Here is a 27,598-nt window from a genome sequence, read left to right on the forward strand (position 1 = left end):
GTGTGCCAAGTTCGGTCTTGATCAGTCGTTGGATGATGGTCACAGCGGTCTCAGAAAGTGAGTGATGGTATTGGAAGTCCCATCATCCATGGTCCATCTTCCTCCAAACTGCAGTAGGGTGTAGAGTGGGTCTTGCTGGCTCTGTGTGCCAAGCTGGCTCTGATACAGCCTCAGGCCTTTTCCTCTCTTTGTCACCTCAGAATCTTGGAGACCAATCAGAGACCATATGCAAATTGTACCACAGTGGCAGCCAATCAGAAAGCTGCCACATACACCTCTGCCCTATGTCTGCCGCACTTCCGCCCGCCGCCACATACAAACACTGACTTTTATTATATACATAGATTTATTTATATGCCGCCCTTCTCACCCCGAAGGAGACTCAGAGCAGCTTACAAGGTATATATTAAATACAATATTTTATATTATTAGCATAATGCAATATCAGCATTAAACATTGCTATATTGCACCATACCACTATATTGTAATATTATTAGTAATAAGTAATGTAAATAGTGCAATCTGGTAATGGAACATAGGAATGGAACAATGGACGACGAACCTGGACTACGCTTGGATGATGAGAAGATTGGGTACGGTTGTTTTTTGTAATAATTGTGCATTGTAATTGCTTATTGGTAATTTATGGATAATGTGTTAAGTCAATTGTTATATGTTGTATGGAACCACTGCTGTTTCTACTGTTTTTACTGTTTGTGAACCGCTGTGAGTTGCCTTCGGGCTTGAGATACAGCGGTATATAAGCAAAGTAAGTAAATATTATTATTATTATTATCATATTGTGGTACATTATAATATTATAAATATTATATATATATATATATATATATATATATATATATATATGATTTCTTTTTTCAATTTCTCTTTCTCTGCCTCAAAGTTCCTGATAGAAAAGGAGTGGATCGCGATGGGCCACAAATTCTCACACAGGTAAAAATGAGATCAGGTTTGTATCTTTAAAATCGACTTGAGGGAAAAGGCTTTTCTGTATTGATCGTGGTTGGATTTCAATCTCAAATTTATTTGCATCCGTTTTTTGCACAGTTCGTTAGGCTTCTTACTTCTTACTTACTACTTAGGCAATCCCTTGTTGTCCGAGTAGGAAAATCTTCCAGGGTGGGTCCGTAGGTGACTGTGGAGCCCTATTCTTGACCTGCATGTTCTGCTGCAGTGAGGGCATTGGTTTCCAGGTGAAAGGTGGTCCTTTCACCTGGTCAGGGTTGGTTTGACGTGTCTTCCTCTTGGCACGTTTCTCTCTTTCGCCCTCCATTCGTGCCTCTTCAAATTCTGCAGCACTGCTGGTCACAGCTGACCTCCACCTGGAGCGCTCAAGAAACAGGGCTTCCCAGTTCTCAGTGCCTATGCCAGAGTTTTTAAGGTTGACTTTGAGCTCATCTTTGAGCTCATCTTTAAATCTCTTTTCCTGCCCACCAACATTTCATTTTTTGTTCTTGTGTTGGAAGTAGAGCAACTGCTTTGGGAGACGCTTTTCAGGCATCCAGACAACGTGGCCGGTCCAACGGAGTTGATGGCGGAGGACCATCGCTTCAGTGTTGGTGGTCTTTACTTCTTCCAGCACACTGACATTTGGCAAGGATGAGAGTCCATACCTAGTGATAAAAGTGTGCAGCTTCCCATCAGAATGGGCTGAGAAATGGCTTTCTGTCCTCGCAGGTGCGGTCACCTGGACGGCGACCCCAAGGAGGTCTCCCCAGTCTTCACGCAGTTCATTGAATGCACCTGGCAGCTGATGCAGCAGTTCCCCTGCGCCTTCGCATTCAACGAACGCTTCCTCCTCGAGATCCACGACCACGTCTTTTCCTGCCAATTTGGCAACTTCCTGGGCACTTGCCACAAGGAACGGGAGGATTTGAAGTAAGTTGGTGTTTCCAAGGAGCCCAAAAGCTGGTTTGTCTTTTGCTAGTCAGACTTGAAGAGCTGAGTTGGTGCATCAAAGTTGGGTTTAGAAACCATGTCTTCCTAAAGCCAGAAGGGACGTATCCCCCCCACCCCAAAAGGCCATCTAGTCTGACCCCCTTGATATGCAGGTATACTGAATTAAATTACCGTATATTCCGGAATACAAGGCCACTGGGGCTATAAGACGACCCCCCAACTTTTCAACTCAAAATATAGAGTTGAGGATATACTCACCTTTTAAGACGACTCCGCATTCAGTGCCTCTGTAGTTTCCTGACTCCTTTGTTGGGTTCAGCGAGCCATGGCCATGTTTCAAAGTAGGGGCTGTCGCCAAGGCAGCAAGGATTCCTGCCTTCTCAGGCAGCTCCAGAGCGCCCTTGCTATTGCACTGGCGATCCTGGGCTTCAGCCCTCTTGGATGGAGATGTGCGTGTCGGCGGCACAAGGAAGCCCTCGAGCCCGAAGGCAGGGGGAAGGAATGGCCCAAAGGTGGAGGTGGGGCCAGCGCCAAGCTCTCCGCCTCCTCCTCACATGCCTCTAGCATGGAGGGACTCGGCATGGATGACGTGGGAGAGTCAATGCCAGTGGAATAGCAAGTGACTATCATCCGAAGGTGCAAGGAAGCGCTTTCGGATGACTTCCTGCAGCCCTGGGCGGAGGCGTGCCTGGGATGGGCTTGCTGAGGCATTCTGGAAGCAGTAGTTTCCTGACTCCTACGGCTCCCAGAGTGCCTCAGCAAGCCTATCCCAGGCACGCCGCCACCTGAGGCTGCAGGAAATAGTCCGAAAGCGCTTCGTTGCACCTTCGGATTATAGTCTCTTGGTACTGCCTGAACAAAAACTTTGCACTAAATGACCTCAGTAGCACTTTATTTAAGCTGATGAGGAAACACAACATACAAACAATCTACAAACCCACCAAGAAAATCCAACAAATGCTACATTCAGCAAAGGACAAGAGGGATCCTCTCACCTCTGCAGGAGTCTACTGTGTACCATGCAGCTGTGGACAAGTCTCCATAGGGACCACCAAACGCAGCGCCCAGACACGCATCAAGGAACATGAAAGGCACTGAGACTACTTCAACCAGAGAAGTCAGCCATAGCAGAGCACCTGATGAACCAGCCTGGACACAGCATATTATTTGAGAACACAGAAGTGCTGGACCACTCTCACAACCACCATGTCAGGCTACACAGAGAAGCCAGTGACATCCACAAGCATGTGGACAATTTCAACAGAAAGGAAGAGACCATGAAAATGAACAAAATCTGGCTACAGTATTAAAAAACTCTAAAATTACAACAGCAAAACAACAGAGAGGAAACAACCAGGCACAGATTAACACCTCCCAGCAAGAGATTTTCCCAGGCTCAGGCAGGCCTTCAAATGCTAATGAAGGTGATCAGTTGAAACATTCACACCTAGCTGCAGCAGACAAGAGCTCCTTGCCCCACCCCAGTCATTCCACAGATATATAAACCCATTGTCCTAATTCCAACAGACCTCACTGCCTCTGAGGATGCTTGCCATAGATGCAGGTGAAACGTCAGGAGAGAATGCCTCTAGAACATGGCTCTATAGCCCGAAAAAACCCACAAGAACCTAGTGATTCCAGCCATGAAAGCCTTCGACAATACTTTATTTATGGTTTGTGCAATTGAATCCTCCTCATCCCCGGACCCCCTCCTGATGTTTGACATTGTCCTATCTCCCAGTGTTTTAAATTTTATATAATTTTATTCTGAATTTGGCCCTGCCCAGCGAAATCTTTTGTATCTAATGTCTGATTTTATATTGTTGTGTTGCTATTATATTGTTTTGCATTTGTGTATTTTATTTTTTGGTTTTATTATGTTCTCGTGTTACATTGGTTGTGTAATGTACTGATGGGCGTGGCCTCATGTAAGCCGCACCGAGTCCCCCCGGGGGAGATGGAGTGGGGTATAAATAAAGTTTTATTATTATTATTATTATTATTATTATTATTATTATTATTGGCGCAGGCCCCGCCTCCACCTTCGGGCCGTTCCTTTCCCCTGCCTTCGCGCTCGAGGGCTTCCTTGCACTGCTGATGGAGGGTGTGTGCGTTAGCTGCGCAAGGAAGCCCTCGAGCCCGAAGGCAGAGGGAAGGAACGGCCCGAAGGTGGAGGCGGGACCAGCGCCAAGCTCTCAGCCTCTTCCTCACATGCCTCCTGCATGGAGGGGCTTGGGATGGACAACATGGGAGAGTCAATGCCGGTGAAATAGCAAGAGGAGGGTTTAATTGCACAAACCATAAATAAAGTGCTCCTGAGGTCATTTAGTGCAAAGTTTTTGGTCAGGGAGTAACAAGCTCTCTCCCTCTTCCTCACATGCCTCCAGCATGGAGGGACTCAGGATGGAAGACGTGGGAGAGTCAATGCTGGAGGAATAGCAAGCGACTATCATCTGAAGGTGCAAGGAAGTGCCTCTGGACGATTTCCTGCAGCCCCGGGCGGCGGAGTGCCTGGGATGGGCTTGCTGAGACATTATAGGAGCCGTAGGAGTCAGGAAACTACTGCTCCCAGAATGGCTCAGCAAGCCCATCCCAGGCACACCTCTGCTCGGGGCTGCAGGAAGTCGTCCGCAGGCGCTTCCTTGCACGTTCAGATGATAGTCGCTTGCTATTCCTCCGGCATTGACTCTCCCACGTTGTCCATCCCGAGGAGGTGAGCGGCGGGGGCCATGGGGACAGCCAAGCGGGCGATCACCTTGGCAATACGGCTGCCGCTCCTCCTCCCAGTGCCCTCCCTCCACCCTCCTCCTCCTCCCTCCCTCCCTCCTAAGGTAGTTGGATTTTATTATTTTCTTTTATTTACTATTATTTTAATTTTATACCCGGCATACCAGACGACCTCCAACGTTTCTTAAGATTTTCCAGGCCTAAAAAGTCGTCCAGTACCTTATTTACTCAAATCTAATGGGAATCTTAGCCAAAATTGAGGTGCGCATTACAGTCGAGGGCGTGCTAGATTTGAGTTAATAGTACTAAATAATAAACTAAATTGCTACACTAAGTTACACCTGGCCAAAGAAGGAGAGTCCACCCCTCTCCAACACAGTTCGTGCCTCTGTTATATTCATGTATCTATTTATATTTGCATTATATTTCACTTTTATTTCAAATGGGATTCAAAGTGGCTCGCAAGACAAATGAAAACAGAACAGCTACCGCAATACCACCCTCATTCCTTTTTTTAAAAATTTCAGAATCTTTGAGAAGACGCATTCCTTGTGGCCCTTCCTCCTGCAGAGGAAGCAAGAATTCAGGAATCCACTCTATAAGGGATTTGCCACGTACAAGGAACTTCGGCCCAACACTTTGCCATACAGTTTCCAGTAAGATTGCTATTGTTATTATTTCATAGAAAGTGTCAGGATCTCGGTATCAGCCTCGGACTGGCTTCTTGGGTACAATTGGGGATGGTAGTGTAGATATGATATCAATTTTGTGAAGGAAATTGACACTGCTGTTAACAGACTGTGTGCAGATGGGAGTTGGGCCTGATATATACAGGAGGTTTGAGTGGGAAAACTTTAGAACTGTCTTTTTAGGATTGCGGAAAGAAGGAATGAACCACTTGTCTCCAGCGTTTATTGTTGTGAGCTTGATTTTGACTCCAAGATCTTAGAAAGTGAGTTCCTTTGTAATGCAGTTTCTTGCTCTCACCTTAAATCTGAGTAGCTCCATGACCAGATCTTGTGAAACTGCTAGACGCTTGCATTTTGCTTATCCTTCACAAATGGTGATTGCTTATCAGAGTCTAATTCATCCTTTCTCTTTTTCCCCGAGGTTCTGGTGTGGCCTGTATAACCGGTTTGACAAAGGGATGCACCCAAAGCAGTGTGTGTTGGACCACCTCCTGGGCTGCATCCGCCAGAGACTGGAGTTGGAGGATGCTGCAGTAGAGATGGAGGAGGTGAGTTTTTCAAAACATTGATGGAATATATTCCCACCTTCATTACTAATACAGGGCTGGAAAAGCCTTCCCCTAAAGATCTCAAAACTCAACCAGGCGTAGATTGGAGGGCATGCTGTCTTTTTGGAGTCAAGCTGTAGCCTAAAGCAGGGCTTCTCAAACTTTTTCAACCATGGAGCGCTTTTGGAAGCAAACGTTCCTCGTGGAAAGAAACCAGAGACATGTATGTGTGTGTGTGTGTGTGTGTGTGTATCTTAGGCATGGTTAGGTTCGGTCACAATCTTCGTAATTCGGAATAAATTTGGAAAGATATGCTTTTTGAAGCGATTTCAAAGTTTTTAAGGAAACCGGAAGTCCCTTTGCCCTTCCGAAGCCTTTTCTGCCATTTCTCTTACGAATCAGTAAGTGAGTTGGATTCTCCAGAGATGTCGATTTAAACCAGAGTGGATGAATTCAAAATATGAAGGGGCTGAAAATTAAGTACAGCGCTATAACAGACTAACGGCAATAGCAGGTACGGGTCTTTGGCTGCTCATTTCCAGGGCCTGTTAGAGGGATGACTGGGGTAGTAGGTAAGAGTGCAAGGCCATATTCAATAATGTTTGGGGCTGGACTAGAACTGGTAATTCTCAAAGTCATGTCGAAACCACCAGGTCTTCAAGCTCTTACGAAAGATGGGGAGGGATGGGGCCTGTCTTATTTCCCTTGGAAGGGCATTCCAGAGGCAGGGGGACACCACCGAGAAGGCCCTCTCTCTCGTCCCCACCAACCATACTTGTGACGATGGTGGGAGCGAAAGGAGGGCCTCCCTGGAAGATCTTAAAGTTTGCGCCGGTTCATAGAGGAAGATGCGATCGCGAAGACAGCAGACCCCGAACCGTCATGACCTGCACCTTGAATTTGGCTCGGCAACTTATCGGCAGCCAATGAAGCTGTTTTAATAGGGATGTTGTATCCTCCCTATAGTTTGCTCCAGTAAGGAGCCTGGCTGCTGCTCGATGTACCAATTGGAGCTTCCGGACCATCTTCAAGGGCAGCCCCACATAGAGCGCATTGCAGTAGTCCAGTCTGGATGTAACTACTGCAGTGTCAGACTTCACAAGGCATGGTCGTAGCTGGCGCACAAGTTTGAGTTGTGCAAAGGCCCTCCCAGCCACTGCCGACATCTGAGCATCAAGCGACAGCGTTGAATCCAGGAGGACCCCCAAGCTATGGACCTGCGCCCTCCGGGAGAGTGTAACTCCGTCGAGCACAGGTTGCCACCCAATACCCCGGTCGGCCCCGCGACTGACCAGGAGGGCCTCTGTCTTGTCTGGATTAAGCTTCAACCTGTTAGCCCTCATCCAGTCCATCAGAGCTGTCAGACACTGGTTCAAGGCCTTGGAATTCAGTGGAAATGAGTAGTAGAGTTGGGTGTTATTATTATTATTATTATTATTTATGCACTTGTATACCGCTAATATCTCAGCCTAAGTCGGCGACTCATAGCGGTTTACAACACTTAAAAAACAATATACAATTTAAAAGCATAAAAACATGAAACACATATACACTACAAGTTATTGGGCCACCAATAACAATCCCAAGCATCTCGTAACTGAAATCGCAATCCAAAATTCATCGTCCATGAGTACCAATCCTTAGTCATCAAATTCGTCGCAACGGATTAACCGAATGCTATAACAACGCAGCTGAGTAATAGAGAAGATTTTAAATTTGATTTTATCCGACGTGGAAATATAGAAAAAGAATCCTAATGCTGCTCAGCCAAATTATAACGATGACATCTACAGACTAGCTCACCAAAATATAGAGGGAGTATGGTTGTTGAACCAACAGAACATTTAGAAGTTAGAAACTGGGAACCACTGGAACTGAGAGACTTAAAATGATTCTTCAAAAGATATCCGCTGCCACCATATTAATAATAAACAGGCTGAGGTATTATCAAGAGGTTGTTCAGTACCACACTCTGTGTCACTATAGTTTTCTTAGAGTCTGCTGAAAATTGACTTGAATAATGATTTTAATATTCACACTGAGGCTGGTATCAGTTGATAAAAATAACAAGAACGTTTATTGAACAGGCTTGAATTATTCAGGTACAAATGCGTAATGGTTTCAGTAGAATATTGGCATAAAAAGCTTGTGGTTGCGTTTGAGTAAAGATCTTAAAAACTTCTGGGTTACAAGTCTTAAGAGTTTCAACACAGAAAATTACTTCAGGAAATGAATCTCTGAAAGTAACTGCCAAAAATCCCCCTTAGGAATCTAGCCAAAACCCTGAACTAGCCTTCCTTAGGAAATGAACAGACCACTAACGGGGTGCTGCTCCACACAGTATTCTAGCTATATTCTCAATAGCTATTCTGAATACTACACAAAGGACTGACCCAAAATTCTTCAAAACCCGAACTGCTTTCGCTAACACCCACACTTCTCTCTACCCTTTCCAAACTTCAACCCGCAAACTGGGACCTCAAACCTCAGTTTAAAAGATACTTTTTCCTTCAGACCACTTAGGCTCTGCCCCATCTTCCTAACCAATCCTAGCCTTCTAACTTTCCCTCCAAGACTAGAACACGCCCCCCCTCAGGCAAACCTAACCTAAGATGGCATCTCCCTGTCTCCCTTTCCTAAAATGAATGCCGTGGCTTCGCCAGGCCCACTCCCTTAGGCTTTTGCCAGCTAGCTAAGGAAAGGGATTCATTACAGGTGTCATCTGCGTACAAACTGCCAAACTCCGGATAACCTCACGCAGTGGTTTCATGTAGATATTGAAAAGCATGGGGGATAGAATGGAACCTTGCAGAACCCCACAGGTCAAAGGCCATGGGTCCGAGCAGGTATCCCCAGCTTCACCAACTGGGAGCGACCCTCCAGGAAGGAGGGCCGTATATAAACACAGTAACTAAATAAATTGTTTCCCATTTAAAACTGATTCCTTTCTGTCCATCCAGAAGCTGCCTCTCGCCGACGGTCTGCCGGAAGAGGAGACGTCCACTTTATCCAAACGGACCACTGCCTCAAGCAGTTGCGCCAAATCCCCGATGCTCAACACTCCCCAGGACTATGGAGAAAACCCTCCTCTGATTCTGGCCAACGGCAGCTTAGCCAGGAAAGAAAGCGAGGGACCCAACCGCCTGCCGAAGAGCCAAGAGGGCCTTGCGAATCCCCTCGGCATTTTGGAGAGCGAGGTCATGGCCGCCAATGGCACTGCGCAGCTTGATGCTCCAGCACTGGATCTCCAGGACCATTGAACTGAGCCTATTGCCGCCACGAAATGCTGTCTACAGAGCACGCAAGAGCCTTGGCCCACATATGGCTACGTGTTGTGTCCTGTGTATTGAAAGTGGGCAAGGGGAAGGAAAGGGGGTCCATATTGGAGGCCCTTTGAGGATGGAGGTCATTGTGGGGCTGGGCATACATTGAGCTGGGAAGATCTGCCAAAATAGCCACCGTCCACGCCATCCAATTCTTCCCACCATGGCTCATGTCGGAGGCTATGTGGCCCTCTTTTCCATAATTTTTAAAGGACATCGCGCAAACACAGTGTCCGATCCTTGGAATGGAAAATGGACGGAGTTGGTGCCGAATGGGTTGGTCCATTTGGAAGACGCTTTTTGCTTGTGACACTTTGCATGGGGTATTCCGTATTGCGGCACCATCGGGTTGAATTTATTTGGCACTGCACTTAATTTTTTAATCTTTTTTTTTTTTTGGTCAGTTGTCGTGCCTTTTAATGCTGTCCTTTTTTTCAAAGTGTGGTCTGTCCAGCCGTTTGCGAGGAGTGCTTCGATTCATGTGACTTTAGTGGCTGTAATGTGCAAGGGCCGGCTCCTGTCTATATTTTAAGAAAACATGCCGATAGTGAGCCCTCTATTGACATTCATGGCACTGAATGATCTAGTGCAGTGGTTCTCAACCTTCCTAATGCCGCGACCCCTTAGTACAGTTCCTCATGTTGTGGTGACCCCCAACCATAACATTATTTTCATTGCTACTCCATAACTGTAATTTTGCTCGTGTTGTGAATTGTAATGTAAATATCTGATATGCAGGATGTATTTTCATTCACTGGACCAAATTGGGCACAAATACCCAATATGCCCAGATTTGTACATTGGTGGGGTTCGGGGAGATTAATTTTGTCATATTGATTGGGGGAGGATTGATTTTGTCATTTGAGAGTTGTAGTTGCTGGGATTTATAGTTCACCTACAATCAAAGACAATTCTGAACTCCACCAACGATGGAATTGAACCAATTTTGGCACACGGAACTCCCATGGCCAACAAAAAATACTGAAAGGGTTTGGTGGGCATTGACCTTGAGTTTTGGAGTTGTAGTTCACCTACATCCAGAGAGCACTAAAGATCCAAACAAGGGTGGATCTGGACCAAATTTGGCACGAATCCTCAATATGCCCAAATGTGAACATTGGTGGAATTTGAGGGCAATAGACATTTGACATTTGGGAGTTGTAGTAGCTGGGATTTATAGTTGGCCTACAATGAAAGAGCATTCTGAACTCCACCAATGATGGAATTGAACCAAACTTGGGACACAGAACTCCCATACCCAACAGAAAATATTAGAAGAGTTTGGTGGGCACTGACCTTGAGTTTTGGAGTTGTAGTTCACCTACATCTAGAGAGCACTATAGACTCAAACAATGGTGGATCTGGGCTCAATACGCCTGAATGTGAACATTGGTGGAATGTGGGGACAACAGACCTTGACATTTGGGAGTTGTAGTACCTGGGATTTATAGTTGGCCTACAAATGAAAGAGCATGCTGAACTCCACCAATGATAGAATTGGACCAAACTTCCCACTCAGAACCCTCACGTACTCTCCCTTGCTTGCATATGCATACCACGCTGCCATGCACTGAGCATGCCTGCTTGAAGTCCGCCACTGTGATTGACTGAGAGGCTGGCCAATCACAGCAGAGGAGAACTTTTGGTGGGAGCATTTGCCATCTGTTTCCAAAAAGGATGAGAAGGGCAGGCGGTGAGATCTTCAGCCTTCTCTGTCAAAGGGGTTCCTAAGATCATCAGAAATATGTTTTCTGATGGTCTTTGGTGACCCCTTTGAAATCCCCTCGTGACTCCAACAGGGGCCCCGGCTTCTAGGTTGAGAAACGCTGCTTTATACGATTTGATGCACTTTGAGAGTAAACTTTCCTCTTCTCTTGGGAGTTTGTGGGCTTCAGAAATCTGCTGACCAAATCTGCTGGCCAAACTGCTGATCAAACAGATGGCAGGCGCTGCCCTTGGAGCAGTGCTGGAATCATAGTTCTCCAAACTTTTAGGATCTCTGGGGACTCCAGCTCACAGAAGCTCCAGCCTCTTGACCAATGGCCAAGGATTTTGAAAGCCAAAGAGGAAAAACACCTCTGTTTGATTTACAGCCAATCTTTGAGGTTTGCCTATTGTACCAACCCAGCGTCTTCTTACTTTCAGACCGTTTGAAGTGTTTCCTTAGCATGCAGCTTTGGCCAAATGGCATGTGTTGTCCCAAATCCATTTGTAATTTGTGCATTTGGCCCTCTTTTCCTCTTTGCCCTGTTGACCAGAGATCCCTTGGAGATGGAGAGCATCCTATGGCTTTGCATGGCTGTTTTCCTTGCTTTTGCTGATCTAAGAACGAAATGTTTAATGTTCAAAATGTGAAAAAAGACATGAAAACTCAGGACTCAAAGGGTTCATCTGAAGCACAGGATCGTGGTGGAAGAGGTGAAATAAAGCACATACTGACCAAACCTGTAGAGGCAAGCCATGTTCACTGACAGTTATGTATACTATGAGGGTTGCATGAAAAGTAATTTCTCCACCTTCATAACTCCTCAACAGATGGCAGTACTGGTATGCAGCAGGTACTGGCTTGTTCAGTAGACTCTCCTCTACAGTTCCATTTTGGCAGGAAGCCTTAGCATTGAATGGACCTTCATAACTCCTAATCAGATGGCAGTACTGGTATGTGGCAGATACTGACTTGTTCAGTAGACTCTCCTCTACAGTTCCATTTTGGCAGGAAGCCTTAGCATTGAATGGACCTTCATAACTCCTAATCAGATGGCAGTACTGGTATGTGGCAGATACTGACTTGTTCAGTAGACTCTCCTCTACAGTTCCATTTTGGCAGGAAGCCTTAGCATTGAATGGACCTTCATAACTCCTAATCAGATGGCAGTACTGGTATGTGGCAGATACTGACTTGTTCAGTAGACTCTCCTCTACAGTTCCATTTTGGTGGGAAGCCTTAGCATTGAACGGACCTTCATGACTCCTCAACAGATGGCAGTACTGGTATGCAGCAGGTACTGGCTTGCTCGGTAGACTCTCCTCTACAGTTCTATTTTGGCAGGAAGCTTTCGCATTGAATGGTTGTGGTGTTAAAGTGCAAAGTATGGAACCTTGCGCAGATGGTTGGTCAATGCAACTTAAGCAACGTGCAGTCATTGAATTCTTGACAGCAGAAGGTGTCACCCCAAAGGAGATTCATCAGAAAATGCAAGCCGTGTAGGGTGAATGTGTTGATGTGAGTACTGTGCGTCGTTGGGGGAGTAAGTTTAAAGATGTTGAGGTGGGAACATCTGACTTGTGACAAACCACCAAGTTTTCACAAGCAAAAGGTTGACAGATTGATTCAGGGCGATCGTCTATCACTCAGAGAGGAAATTTCAAGCATAATCGGCATTTCACAAGAACATGTGGGACACATTATTGCTTTCCTTGGCTATCAGAAGATCTGTGTATAATGGGTTGTGGAAACAGAGAGTCGACTTCTTCCGTGATGGCTTTAGAAAACTTGTTAATTGTTGGCAGAAATGTATCCAATTGTCTGGTGATTATGTGGAAAAGTGAATAGTGGCAGTTCAAGAGCACATTCTAAGGATTATTTCTGTGTTTGATTTATTAAAATATTCCCATCCAAATCCAAGTAATGAAGGTGGAGGCATTACTTTTCATTCAACCCTCGTATTATCTGAAAAGACATGTTGACCTCCTTTTCATTGCTCTTAAAGCATTCCAGTTCAGAGGCAAATACACAACACACTCCACAATGTTTTGCATCACAGGTATCCAAAGTGTTCCATTGTGTTGTGTCGCCTGCCATTCCATGTGAGTTGGACTACCATTCCCGTCGCTCTTTTCTCCCAAGTCATTTGAATGCAAAATCCAAATTGTTCCTTCTTGCTCCTATTTTAAGTATCACCAGGAACTCCTTCAGTGCAAAATATGTTCTGTTGTTATCTATCTATGTATAAAAGTGAAATTGTGTGCGTATGTTTGTTCCTCAAAGGGTCCTCCATGGTTTGCTGGATCAGGATCAAATTAAGTGCACATACCCATCATGATGCAACTTAAAATACTATATCTATAAACTCCATCCCATTCAGGGCTGGGCCTCCCAAAACAAATAAATAAATTTGTATGCATGTAGTGCTCAAACACAACCACTAGATGGCACTATGTAGAAAGGAGAGATGACAAACAGAAGTAAGTTAGAGAGCCTCACCATGGCAGTACATAGAGAGCATTGCCATGGAGATGTAAACAATGCAGATCTATATAAATGAAAATGTAATGTTGGTTTGTGGGATTAAGAGAACTCAAAAACCACTGGACGAATTGCTGCCAAATTTGGTTTAATCCTAATGAGATGCCTTAATAAACTAAGTTTGTTGGGTCCACCAATATGCATGGTGACAATGTATTGTCGAAGGCTTTCATGGCTGAAATCACTGGGTTGTTGTAGGTTTTTCGGGCTATATGGCCTTGTTCTAGAAGCATTCTCTCCTGACATTTCACCAGCATCTAAACCCAATTTTCTTAGCTCCAACAGACCTCACAACCTCTGAGGATGCTTGCCATAGATGCAGGCGAAACGTCAGGAGAGAATGCTTCTAGAACATGGCTATATAGCCCGAAAAACCTACAACAACCCACTGTATGGTGATAGCTTACAATTTCATCTTTACATGCTTTACTCTTAATAAGCTGTCTTGATAAACAAGATAAACGTAGTTTAATAAGCTATCCCAATAATTAGCTTTGTTCAATACACATGGGTTGATTTGGTTCATCAATGACTGGTAAGCATGTGCAATCCATGGTTCTAAATGGTTCTAAAGCACTTGCAAAACTAAAATTCTGGTGGTGAAAACTAGGGGGCGCTGGTGCTTTGCTTCTACAGTATTGCTAAAGTTCTGGCGGTGAAAATTTCAGAACTCTAACAAAACTTTCAAAATTTTAGTATTTCTTTACTAGCTGTACCTGCCACACTTTGCTGTGGCCAACCTTCCCTCTTTCTCGCCTTCTTTCCCTCCTTCCTTCACTCCCTCTTTCCTTCCTTCCTTCCTTCCTTCCTTCCTTCCTTCCTTCCTTCCTTCCTTCCTGTCTTTCCTTCTCTTCTTCCTTCCTTCTCTATCTTTTTCCTTCCTTCCCCGCTTTTCTTTCTCTTCTGCTGTCTCTCTTTTCTTCCTTCTCTCTTTCCTTCTTTCCTTCTCTCCCTCTTTCTCTACTTCTTCCCCCTTCCTTCACTCCCTCTTTCCTTCCTTATTTCCCTTTTTTCTTTCCTTCTCCCCTTCTTTCCTTCTCTAACTTTCCTTCCTTCCCCCTTTTTCTCCCCCCTCTTTCTCTCCTTTCTTCCTTCTCTATCTCTTTCCTTCCTTCACTCTTTGCTTCCATGCTTCCTCTCCCTTTCCTTCTTTCTTTCTCTCCCTCCCTCTGTCTTTTCTTTCTTTGTTGCTTTCTTTTCTCCCCTTCCCTCACTCTTCTCTTTTTTCTGTATTGTCATTTAGCTTTTCGTCATTTTAATTTTGGGGGCATTGAAAGTCCCTTCTGCTGTGTTTTTCAGTGTTTTATGAGTGAAGGACATACATTGGGTTATTAAGTATATTGTTTCCAAATTTGGTGTCAATTCATCCAGTGGTTTTTGAGTTCTGTTAATCCCACAAACTAACATTACATTTTTATTTATATAATTGATTATTTTTGTGACAGAACCAATTAAGAACTGCCATTTATAATGAAATTTTGAAAATGTTGTTAGAATTCTGAAATTTTCACCACCAGAACTTCAGCAACACTGTAGAAGCAAAGCACCAGCGCCCCCTAGTTTTCACTACCAAAAAACTTTAGTTTTGTAAGTACTTTAGAACCATTTAGAACCATAGATTGTACATGCCTAATTACAGGATACCTTAATTAAGCAGTTTAATCTTAACATGGTTTAATAGCAAGCTGTCTTAATAAACCAGATTCGTTGGACCCATCAATACATATGATGAGTCGATTTGGTCCATTGATGCACCTGATGACTTGATGGCTTAATTAAACATGGCTTAATCTTGACATGGTTTAATTTTAATAAGCTGTCCTAATACACTAGGTTTGTTGGGCCCATTGATACACACAATGAGTGGCATTGGCAAGAGTTGCCCTGAATTTTACATACTTTTTATGCCTCTTCTCAAATACTGTTTTAGATATAAATGTGTCCATATGTCTATGTATACATCGTGGTAGAACTCCGTAGTGGCTGCATTGTGTGGTGTTGTGTTTTCGTAAACGTTTTCAGTTATTTCGGAAATGACTCGAAAGGCGAAACTCGTCTTGAGATTAAATCCAAAATAGTTTGCAGTTTCTGAGAGTTTGCTGGCTGAGTATCACCTTAAAACGTATCTGTCAAAAAAGTGTGATGAATGGCTCCTTTGTCTCACCTTGAATCCATGTTTTGAGTCGAGTTTCAGTCAATGCACTGTTTCAAATGTCGTTTCTGACCCTTAGTGTTGAGAGTGTGGTCTGATGGAGAGCTTGATTTGTAAGTATTACATTTTTTATTACCAAAAAGAATAAATCTCTTGCATTTTTAACGCACAGCCTCTCTCTGCTGACTTCTTGGCTCAGTTTTTGATTTTTTTTCTTCATTTGTTTTTTTTTTTTTGTTAAAAATTGAATGGAAAATAGTTGTAGTATTGAAGGCTTTGGCCCTACCTGTCGTACACTGGAGCAAGAACAACACCACACCAACTTGGTAAAATCAGCAAGCAGTTTATTGAAGAATATATGTAGGCAAAGCAGTAAAATTTGCAGTAAAACAGTAAAGTTCCCAAAACAAAGGTTAGTCCATGAGTTTCAAGGCAAAACGAGATCCATAATAATAATAATAATAATAATAATAATAATAATAATAATAATAATGTAAGGATGTGCTACCAATTTGTAGAGAAGCCACCAATTTGTCACGAAGCCACCAGTTTGTAACGGTTTGTAAAGGAGCCACCACTTTGTAATGACTTACTAAGTTGATAACACAGCTAATAGCTTGTAATATTGATTTGGTCTTTCTTCAATGTGTAGTGCGGCTTGACTTGGAAATATTTGTAACAGAGACTTGGCTTTAAAAGAAACTGTAACAAGTTTATTGAAGTATAGAAGAAGCTTAATGGTTTCAATGTTTCTTAACTCTTAGAGGCACATTTCTTCAGAGGTTACATTTATAACATTTCATAAAACAACTCTTGAGAGGACTATTCCTTCCACTAAACAGGTTTTAATCTTATTTGCCTTCAAAATGTGTTTCTTTCTTTAACAGATCACTTCAGGTACAGCTTATTCTTTCCTTATGTTATTTCTGTTTCAGTAAAGATTCTTATTAGGTTTTTTTTTCTTTTTTGCTCATATGCTCCAGCTCCACTGGCTGCCGATCTGCTACCGGGCCCAATTTAAGGTGCTGGTGTTATCCTACAAAGCCCTAAACGGTTCCGGCCCAAAATACCTTTCGGACCGCATCTTGGCCTATGAGCCCACGAGGACCTTGAGATCGTCTGGGGAGGCCCTTCTCTCGATCCCACCTGCCTCACAGGCACGCCTGGCGGGGACGAGAGAGAGGGCCTTCTCGGTGGTGGCCCCCCGGCTGTGGAACGCCCTCCCTGCTGACATCAGACAGGCGCCCTCCCTTATGTCCTTCCGTAAGAGCCTGAAGACATGGCTATTCGAGAAGGCATTTAATTAAGTGCTACAGTAACTGGAAATGACAACTGGAACGGAATATGACTACGAGACTGATTATGATTCTACGATAAGACGAAGCGGATTTTTTAGTGTAATTTAGATGATTGTATATTATGTTGGCTCATTGTAAATTGTCCTTTATATGTTTGTACACCGCCGCAAGTCGCCCCAGGGCTGAGAGCGGCGGTTAATAAATGCACCAAATAAATAAATAAATAATAAATGCTAACTACTAACATAAATAAGTCAACTTGACCTATCTAAACTACCTAGGCTAAAAGTCAAAACCTTCCTGATTCTCAACACAGTAGAATCAGCCTTTCCCTGTAGTTCTTACTGGTTCTCAATACACAACAGAACCAGCCTTCCTGCAGTTCACAGATTACAGACTGCTTTCCTGGTTCTCAACACAGTGGAACCAGTTCATAGACTGCAGACTGTTTTAAAATGGCTGCCCTACCAAGTAGCAGTTGGCTTTGCCCTTTTTTCTATGGCAACCCAGCTCAGAGTGAGCTGAGCTGGCTACCATCCCCCCAGTTACCCTTTTAAACACCTATCTATAACTATACATAACTGTAGATTAAAATTCACACTTCACCACAAATAATAATTATTTTATTTATTTATTTATAGCCTGCCACCATCTCCCCAGGGGGACTCGGGGCGGCTTACATGATGCCAAGTCCAACAACACATCAGTAAAAACAAAACAGAAAGCAAATAAAACAGTACAATTAATATAACATATAAGCAATAACACAGAGAAATTAAAACCTTATGACCGAGCCAAATGTAATAATTTTTTTTAAAATAAACACGGCGTGAACTGAGGTAGGATGTATCTAAGCAGGAGGGTTTTAAAAGATAATGTAGGGAGACCAACCCAACGGGTAGTAAAGTGCTTCTGAGGACAATTGCAGAGAATTGATCAGAGCAGGGCATTGTTTCCTTATTCAGGGAAGGCACACTGGAACAGCCACGTTTTCAGTCTCTTCCTAAAGACTGCCATTGTGGGGGCTTATCTGATATCCTTTGGAAGTGAGTTCCAGAGCCAGGGGGCCACCACAGAGAAGGCCCTCTCCCTTGTCCCCACCAATTGCACCTGCAAAGGGGGCAGGAGAGCAGGGCCTTTCCAGATAATCAAAGAGATTGAGTGGGTTCGAACACAGAAATGCGGTCACACAGGTAGGCGGGTCCCAAACCGTTCAGGGCTTTGTAGGTAAGAACCTGCATCCATAGGGGGAAAAAACCATGAAACAAAGCACGAAACAAGGCAGCATGAAAAATCCAATACACAAATCAAGAGCTTGGCAAAAACTTGGTGCATGAAACTAAGAACACTTGAAAGTAAGACCGTCATGAAATTCCAACGTTGACCCAACAGAGGCAACTCTTTCTCATGAATCAATATAAAGCTTTTCCAGATCCCAAAACCATAAGGAAATCATTTCTCATGACCTTACCACCAGATAATGGTTTCTTATCTCTCTTTTCCTGTAACGAACTGATTTTTGCACCTGAGCACTCGCTGTTTTAAAAAGCCTTGCTTTCTATCTTTCTATCACTAACTTGACTCTCATTAACTTCTGCACCTGACAAGTCATCTTCAGACAGTTACTGTGAGAAAACTGAAGGACTGTGATCCAAAATATCTGAAGCTTGAACCAGGTTATGTGCATCCACACTACCTTATAATCTGGTTCAATGTGGATTTTATACGGCCTTGTTGGAAGGGGCCTTCAGGGGCCTTCCCCACAGCCATAGCACCCAGAATATCAAGGGAGAGGAGATGATCCACAAGATCTGAATCTAGAACTGGATTAGGTGTGTCCACACTACCTTATAATCCGGTTCAATGTGGATTTCATACAGCTGTGTTCAGGGCCCTACCCCACAGCCATAGCACCCAGAATATCAAGGGAGAGGAGATGATCCACAAGATCTGAATCTAGAACCAGATTAGGTGCGTCCACACTACCTTATAATCCGGTTCAATGTGGATTTCATGCAGCTGTGTTCAGGGCCCTACCCCACAGCCATAGCACCCAGAATATCAAGGGAGAGGAGATGATCCACAAGATCTGAATCTAGAACCAGATTAGGTGTGTCCACACTACCTTATAATCCGGTTCAATGTGGATTTCATACAGCTGTGTTCAGGGCCCTACCCCACAGCCATAGCACCCAGAATATCAAGGGAGAGGAGATGATCCACAAGATCTGAATCTAGAACCAGATTAGGTGCGTCCACACTACCTTATAATCCGGTTCAATGTGGATTTCATGCAGCTGTGTTCAGGGCCCTTCCCCACAGCCATAGCACCCAGAATATCAAGGGAGAGGAGATGATCCACAAGATCTGAATCTAGAACTGGATTAGGTGTGTCCACACTACCCTATAATCCGGTTCAATGTGGATTTTATTCAGCAGGGCCCTTCCACATAGCTATAGCACACAGAATGTCAAGGGAGATGAGAATGATCCACAAGATCTGAATCTTGAACCGGGTTATCTGCGTCCACACTGCATTATAATCCGGTTCAATGTGGATTTTATTCAGTGGGGCCCTTTCACATTGCTATTGCACCCAGAATATCAAGGGAGAGGAGATGATCCACAAGATCTGAATCTAGAACTGGATTAGGTGCGTCCACACTGCATTATAATCCGGTTCAATGTGGATTTTATTCAGCGGGGCCCTTTCACATTGCTATTGCACCCAGAATATCAAGGGAGAGGAGATGATCCACAAGATCTGAATCTAGAACTGGATTAGGTGCGTCCACACTGCATTATAATCCGGTTCAATGTGGACTTTATTCAGCGGGGCCCTTTCACATTGCTATTGCACCCAGAATATCAAGGGAGAGGAGATGATCCACAAGATCTGAATCTAGAACTGGATTAGGTGCGTCCACACTGCATTATAATCTGGTTCAATGTGGATTTTATACAGTAGGGCCCTTCCACATAGCTATAGCACCCAGAATATCAAAGGAGAGGAGATGATCCACAAGATTTGAATCTTGAACCGGGTTATCTGCGTCCACACTGCATTATAATCCGGTTCAATGTGGATTTTATACAGCAGGGCCCTTCCACATAGCTATAGCACCCAGAATATCAAGGAAGAGGAGATGATCCAAAAGATCCGAATCTTGAACCGGGTTATCTGCGTCCACACTGCATTATAATCCGGTTCAATGTGGATTCTCCCCAGTTGTGTTGGAAGGGGCTGCTTTGGGGGGAGGAAAGCGAGCTCCAAAGTCAATGGAGGGGGCCAAGAGGAGAGCTGTGCCTCCTGTCCAAGAATGGCTTGGCAGGCACTGATAAGATGGGGCTAAAATTAGCCCCAAGGGGAGGGCGAGGAGCCCTTCTTCTCTGCGGGGGGGGGGGGGGGGCGGGGGGTGTTCCAGGCGCAGCTGTCCGTCGGGGGCTGGGCTGGCCTCTGCCTCCTCTTGCTGGCCATGGAAGCCTAAGGGCCCCCCAAGCCCCTGGCCCTTGGCCCCGCCGCCTTGCAGCCCACCTCACAGAGGGGACCCCCTGCGACACACACCTTGCCCGCTCGCGTCCCCTTTGGCCACCAACAGCCAGCCACACGCCTCCGCCGCTCGCCACCAACCCGTGAGTAGTAGCCACAACCCCCCTTTCCCCAAGAAACGACCACCCTGCCTGGTTCACACGTGCGCGGAGACACGCGACACGCTTCTTTGCGGGTCGGGCTTTGGGTGGATAGCCAAGGACGCCCAGGCGCATCTTCCCTATGGGGGGAGGCAGGGGAACCGCCTTCAAAGCACCCCCGACAGATGGCCACCCAGACTCTGCTTGAAAGCCTCCAAAGAAGGATCTTTGGAGGCCCTCGGGGTCACTTTGAGGCAGAGGCTGGGTGGCCATCTGTCGGGGGTGCTTTGAAGGCGGTTCCCCTGCTTCTTGGCAGAAAGGGGCTGGACTGGATGGCCCACCAGGTCTCTTCCAACTCGAGGATTCTCTCATTCCCTACAGAATGAATTCCCTGCAAGTTGGATCCCACCACTCTCACTGCCTTTGGCTCCATGCTCTGAGATAGAATCATAGAATCCTAGAGTTGGAAGAGACCTCGCGGGCCACCCCGACAGATGGCCGTCCAGCCTCTGTTTCAAAGTCTCCAAAGAAGGAGCCTCCAAAGATCCTGGGAATTGATAAGTTTGGGGAGGACTGATCAAGTGCATCTATTGTTGTTGTTGTTGTTGTTCTTCTTCTTCCACTTTCTCCTCCTCCTCTTCTTCCTCTTCATCTTCTCTGCTTTCGCTTCTTCTTCTTCCTCCTCCTCTTCTTTCTCCTCTTCATCTTCTTCTTCTTCCTCTTTTTCTCCTTTTCCTCCTCCTCCTCCTTCCTCTTCTTCTTCCTCTCCGACTTCCTCTCCTACTTCCTCTTCTTCCTTTTCTTCTTTCTCCTCCTCCTCCTCTTCTTCTTCTTCTTCTTCCTCTTCTTCTTCTTCTTCTTCCTCTTCTTCTTCTTCCTCTTCTTCTTCTTCTTCTTCCTCCTCTTCCATTTTCTCCTCCTCCTCTTCTTCCTATTTTCTGCTTTTGCTTCTTCTTCTACCTCCTCCTCTTCCTCTTTTTCTCCTTTTCCCCTCCTCCTCCTTCTTCCTCTTCTTCTTCCTCTCTGACTTCCTCTCCTACTTCCTCTTCTTCTTTCTCCTCCTCCTCTTCTTCTTCCTCTTCCTTTTCTTCTTCCTCCTCCTCCTCCTCCTCCTCCTCCTCTTCCTCCTCTTCTTCTTCTTCCTCCTCCTCCTCCTCTTCCTCCTCCTCCTCCTCCTCTTCCTCTTCTTCTTCTTCTTCTTCTTCTTCTTTGAAACACAACAAGAGCAGACAAGATCACTCTGCTGACTGTTGTATTGGATCACAGTCAGACACTTCCCAAGTAGGTCCAAAACAGCTGGAGGGAGGGCCAATGCCCTGATCTACTGTACAGAATTAACAAAGTTTGACTTCACTCTCACAGCCCTGGCTCCATGCTATTGGATACTAGGAGTTATAGTTTATATTAGGAGTTATAGTTTATATTGGGTGCATCTATTATGATGATGTTTATTTATACCCCGCAGCAGCCACCCCTTTTGGTAGAGAAGGTTGAAGACAAAAATGGCAACCCCCACAATTCCATAGTATTGCACCATGGCCATGAAATGGGGTCAAACTATTAATCCTACAGTGTAGATGCATCCCAAGAAGAGGCTATTTTTGCATTTTGCACGCATAAATGAAGTCAATAGGTGCATCTCCTCTACTCTGTAGAATGGAGGCAGTTTGACCCCAAGTGAACTGCCAAGACTCAATGCTATGGAATAATTGTGCTCAGATACCAGTGGCCCTTATTTCTCATGCCAGGAAGGTAATGCTCAAGATCCTGCAAGGAAGACTCCAGCAAGACATGGAGATGTACAAATTGGGTTTAGAAAAGGCAGAGGAATGAGAGACCAAATGGAAAATATCCGGATGCTGGATAATGGAGAAAGGCAAGGAGTTTCAGAAAAACATCTATTTCTGTTTTATTGACTACTAGCTGTCCCCTGCCACGCGTTGCTGTGGCCCACATGAGGGTTCTGTGTGTGTGTGTGTGTGTGTGGGGGGGGGGGGGGGGTTGGCCCAATTCTATAGTTGGTGGGATTCAGAATGCTCTTTGATTGTAGGCAAACTATAAATCCCAGCAACTACAATTCCCGGATGTCAAGATTCTATTTTCCCAAACTCCACCAATGTTCAGATATTGAGTATTTGTGTAGAGTTTGGATGGCCATCTGCTGGGGTGCTTTGAATGCAATTTTCCTGCTTCTTGGCAGAATGGGATTGGACTGGATGGCCCATGATGTCTCTTCCAACTCTAGGATTCTATGATTGTTTGAGTCCACAGTGCTTTCTGGAAGTAGGTGAACTACAACTCCCAAACTCAAGATAAATGCCCAGCAAACCCTTCCAGTATTTTCTGTTGGCCATGGGAGTTCTGTATGTCAATTTTTGGTTCAATTCCATTGTTGGTTGGAGTTCAGAAAGCTCTTTGATTGTAGGTGAACTATAAATCCCAAATGATAAAATCACACCCCCCCCCCCCCAACGTCACCAGTATTCAAGTTTGGACATCTAGAGTATTAACTGTACCCACCACACGTTGTTGTGGCCAACCTACCCTCCCTCTTTCTCTCTCTCTTTCCCTGTTTCCTTTGCTCGCCCCCTCCCTCCCTCCCTCCCTCCTTCCTTCCTTCCTTCCTTCCCTTTTCTTCTTTCCTTCCTTCTCTACCTCTTTCCTTCCTCCTTTTGCTTCTTGCTTCCATCCTTCTCTCTTTCCTCCCCTACCTTTCTCTCCTTTCCCTCCTTCCTTCGCTCCCTCTTTCCTTCTTTTCTTCTTTCCTTCTCTCCTTCCTTCCTTCTCTGCCTCTTTCTTTCCTTCCTCCCTTTTTCTTTTCTTTCTCTTTCTCTCCTTTCTTCCTTCTCTATCTCTTGCCTTCATTCCTTTGCTTTTTGCTTCCATCATTCCACCCCCCTCTCTTGTTCTTACCTTTCTTCCTTCGTTCCCTCTTTCCTTCCTTCTTTTGCTTTTTGCTTCTTTCTTTCTTTCTTTCTTTCTTTCTTTCTTTCTCCCCTTCCTTCCCTCTTCCTTCCCTTTTTTCTGTACTGTCATTTAGCTTTTCATCATTTAGCTTTTTTGGGTTTTTAAGTCCTTTCTGCTGTTTTTTGGGAGGGTCTTATGACTGATGGTCACTCGTTGGCCTGATAGGTGTATTGTGTCCAAATTTGGTGTCAATTCGTTCAGTGGTTTTAGAGTTATGGTAATCCCACAAATTATCATTACATTTTTATTTATATAGACTAGCCGTCCCCTGCCATGTGTTGCTGTGGCCCACATGGGGTTCTGTGTGGGCGGTTTGGCCCAATTCTATCATTGGTGGGGTTCAGAATGCTCTGTGATTGTAGGTGAACTATAAATCCCAGCAACTACAACTCCCAAATGTCAAGATTCTATTTTCCCCAAACTCCACCAGTGTTCACATTTGGGCATATTGAGTATTCATGTAGAGTTTAGTCCAGATCCATCATTATTTGAGTCCACAGTGACCTCTGGATGTAGATGAACTATAACTCCAAAACCAAAGAACTCTGCCCACCAAACCCTTGCAGTATTTTCTGTTGGTCATGGGGGAACTGTGTGCCAAGTTTGGTTCAATTTCATCGTTGGTGGGGTTTTGAATGCTCTTTGATTTTAGGTGAATTATAAATCCCAGCAACTACAACTTCCACATGGCAAAATCAATTTTTTTGAGTGAAGGACATACATTGGGTTGTTAGGTGTCTTGTGTCCAAATTAGGTGTCAATTCGTCCAGTGGTTTTTTGAGTTCTGTTAACCCCACAAACGAACATTATATTTTTATTTATATAGATTTGTGTCAAATTTGATCCAGTGAATGAAAAGACATCAGATATTTACATGATGATTCATAACAGTACCAAAATAACATAATGTTATGGTTGGGGCTGAGGTCATTACAAATGAGAAACTGTATTAAGGGGTCGCAGCATTAGCAAGGTTGACAAATACTGATGTAGATGCAACCGTAGGACATTGTGTTGCTCCTGTAGCTAAGTGGCGGGGCACCTGATATTCTTACCTATTTGTTGCCAATAATCCATCTTTTTCTTTTTGCTCAGCCCAGCTTTGCAGTGTAGTATATGGGGACATGTTGCCTTTTGTGATCCCCCAAAAGGTCCCTTTGGTTGCCTGGTTTGGGACTTTGGAATGCAGCATATCTCCCGAATGCATCACATGTGCCGGAATCAAAATAGCCTTCAAAAATCCTGGATTCAAAGAGGCTCAGGAATAGCCAAAGGGAACATGATACTATGATTCTCCCCATTACCTGCCATGGAATGGAAGCTGCTCCTCATGGAAGGAAGTTTTCAAAAAATGCAAGCAGATGCCTCGATCTCTGTCTATTTGTAGTGTCTTTCACCCAACGTACTTGCAGAACTTTTCGTTTACGTTAGATGGATCTGTACTGCACAAATAGTGTTGTTTGGCACTACTTTAACTACAGTGGCTCGGGCTATGGAATGCTAGGGCAATGGAATACTTACTTGCGTAGGCAATCCCTCATTGTCCGAGTAGGATAGTCTTCCAGGGTCAGTGTCTGGACGGTGGGTCCGTAGGTGACTGCGGAGCCCTATTCTTGATCTGCATCGTCTCCCGCAGTGTGGGCATTGGTTTCCAGGTGGAAGGCGGTCTTGGTCAGGGTTGGCTTGATGCGCCTTCCTCTTGGCACGTTTCTCTCTTTCGCCCTCCATTCGTGCCTCTTCAAATTCTGCAGCACTGCTGGTCACACCTGACCTCCAACTGGAGCGCTCAAGGGCCAGGGCTTCCCAGTTCTCAGTGTCTATGCCAGAGGAAGTCACAGGGAGGAGGGAGCAAGCTTGTTTTCTGCTGCCCTGGAGACTAGGACCAGGGGCAGCTCAACTCATTGTGCAAAGTAAGCATTTGCAGTATAGTTGATGTTGCCCAGGGGCGCTCTTGAGGCACTCTTGGGGGAAAATAGACCTTGACATATGCGAGTTGTAGTTCCTGAGATGTATAGTTCACATTCTGAACTTCACCAATGATGGAATTGAACCAAGAACTCCCACGACTAACAGAAAATATATATCAGTAATTGGTTGGGGGGGGGGGCAAAATACTCTTTGCTTACCATTGAAAATAACCTAGGGCCGCCTCTGACTAGGACGCGGAACAATGGCTTCAAACTACAAGAAAGGAGATTCCATCTGAACATTAGAAAGAATTTCCTGACTGTGAGAGCTGTTCAGCAGTGGAACTCTCTGCCCCGGAGTGTGGTAGAGGTTCCTTCTTTGGAAGCTTTTAAACAGAGGTTGGATGGCCATCTGTTGGGGGTGCTTTGAATGCGATTTTCCTGCTTCTTCGCAGAATGGGGTTGGACTGGATGGCCCATGAAGTCTCTTCCAACTCTGTGATTCTGTGTGTGTGTTCAGGCTGTATTGTTTTAAAGCAAAACTGCACCCTTTCAAATGCTTCGCTTCCATACTCTCTTACGGACCCAGTTGGATATCCTCTGTCATTCCACTTCTGGAATGGAATGCACCGGAAATAGTTTTGCTCCCCTTCCCCCTTAACGTCTCGCATTTCACAGCCAAGCAGGTGGAGTTCAAGCATTTGTCTGCTTGCAAAAGACAAACTGTTTATCGTATCAGAAGCAAATTGAGGTTACCGTTATAATGCATCTAAAAACGACAAATAAATGTAAAGACTTGTCATTATATTAAATATCTTTTGATCAGAAGCTGGCCACTTGGAGTGCCTCTGGTATCGCTGTAAGGAGGTCCTCCATTGTGCATGTAGCAGGGCTCAGGTTGCATTGCAGTAAGTGGTCTGTGCTTTGCTGTTCTCCACACTCACATGTTGTGGACTCCACTTTGTGGCCCCATTTTTTAAAGTTAGCTCTGCATCTTGTAGTGCCAGAGTGGAGTCTGTTCAGTGCCTTCCAAGTCGCCCAGTCTTCTGTGTGCCCAGGAGGGAGTCTCTCATTTGGTCGCAACCACTGATTAATCTTCTGGGGTTTAGCCTGCCACTTTTGGACTCTCGCTTGCTGAAGTGTTACTCAGAGTATCTCTGTAGATCTTAGGAAGCTGTTTCTTGATTTAAGGCATTGGCTTGCAGGCTGATATCTGAACAGGTAATGGGCCAGAGATGTCCATGCCTTGGTCCTTTCATTACAGGCTGCTACTTCCCGGTGGATGTCAGGCGGTGCTATACCGGATAAGCAGTATACTTTCTCCAGCGATGTTGGGCATAGACATCCTGTGATAATGCGCATGTCTCATTAAGAGCCACATCCACTATTTTAATGTGGTGAGATGTGTTTTACACTGGGCATGCATACTCAGCAGCAGAGTAGCAAAGCGCAAGGGGAGATGTCTTCACTGTGTCTGGTTGTGATCCCCAGGTTGTGCCAGTCAGCTTTCGTACAATATCATTTCTAGCACCCACATTTTGCTTAATATTCAAGCAGTGCTTCGTAGTAGGTCGGAGCATGGTCCAGAGTGACTCCCAGGTATTTGAGTGTGCTGCAATGCTCTGATGGGATTTCTTCCCAGGCAATCCTCAGAGCTCAAGATGCTGGTCTGTTCTTAAGGTGAAAAGCATTTCAGATGGATTAAGAATCAGTGGATTTTCCCTGTAATAGGCAGCAAGAGCACCTAAAGCAGCAGTTCTCAACCTGGGGGTCGCCTGGCCATTTCGGAGGGGTCGCAAGGCCGCCTCCGTTGGCCCTGCTCCAAGGGTGTGAGCCAGACAAGGGCTCCTTTGCGCCTGGCCTCGCCTGCCTCGCTCTCTCGCCATCTGGCAAGGGGCAGACAAGGGGTTCTCCACGCAAGGCCTGACCTCGCGCAAAGCCCGCCTTGCCTGCCTTGCTCTCTCTGGTGAAGTTCTGAATGCTCTTTGATGGCAGGTGAACTATAAATCCAAGCAACTACAACTCCCAAATGTCAGGGTCTATTTTCCCCCAAACTCGTCTAGTGTTCAAATTTGGGCATATTGAGTATTCGTGCCACGTTTGGTCCAGATCCATAGTTGTTTGAGTTAACAATGCTCTCCAGATGTAGGTGAACTACATCTCCCCTAAATCACTGTCAATTCCTCCCAA

The 27,598-nt window shown here is 45.0% G+C and overlaps 1 protein-coding gene across 2 annotated transcripts in view; it reads left to right on the plus strand.

Annotated features, from left to right (window-relative positions):
• Positions 1 to 27,598, plus strand: part of LOC132763085 (myotubularin-related protein 8-like) — a 76,840-nt gene that overhangs the window by 40,384 nt on the left and 8,858 nt on the right. The window contains exons 10-14 of one of the 2 annotated variants that reach the window (XM_060756456.2): positions 906 to 955; positions 1,700 to 1,900; positions 5,176 to 5,304; positions 5,759 to 5,885; positions 8,846 to 15,775. In XM_060756456.2, the coding sequence (XP_060612439.2) occupies positions 906 to 955; positions 1,700 to 1,900; positions 5,176 to 5,304; positions 5,759 to 5,885; positions 8,846 to 9,145 (807 nt within the window). In that variant the 3' untranslated portion in view covers positions 9,146 to 15,775. Of the gene's footprint in view, positions 1 to 905; positions 956 to 1,699; positions 1,901 to 5,175; positions 5,305 to 5,758; positions 5,886 to 8,845; positions 20,538 to 27,598 lie in introns of those variants that run through there. The other variant, XM_060756457.2, reaches the window with a different exon arrangement.

The sequence above is a fragment of the Anolis sagrei genome, chromosome 10, assembly GCF_037176765.1.
Source record: "Anolis sagrei isolate rAnoSag1 chromosome 10, rAnoSag1.mat, whole genome shotgun sequence".
Classification (NCBI taxonomy): domain Eukaryota; kingdom Metazoa; phylum Chordata; class Lepidosauria; order Squamata; family Dactyloidae; genus Anolis; species Anolis sagrei.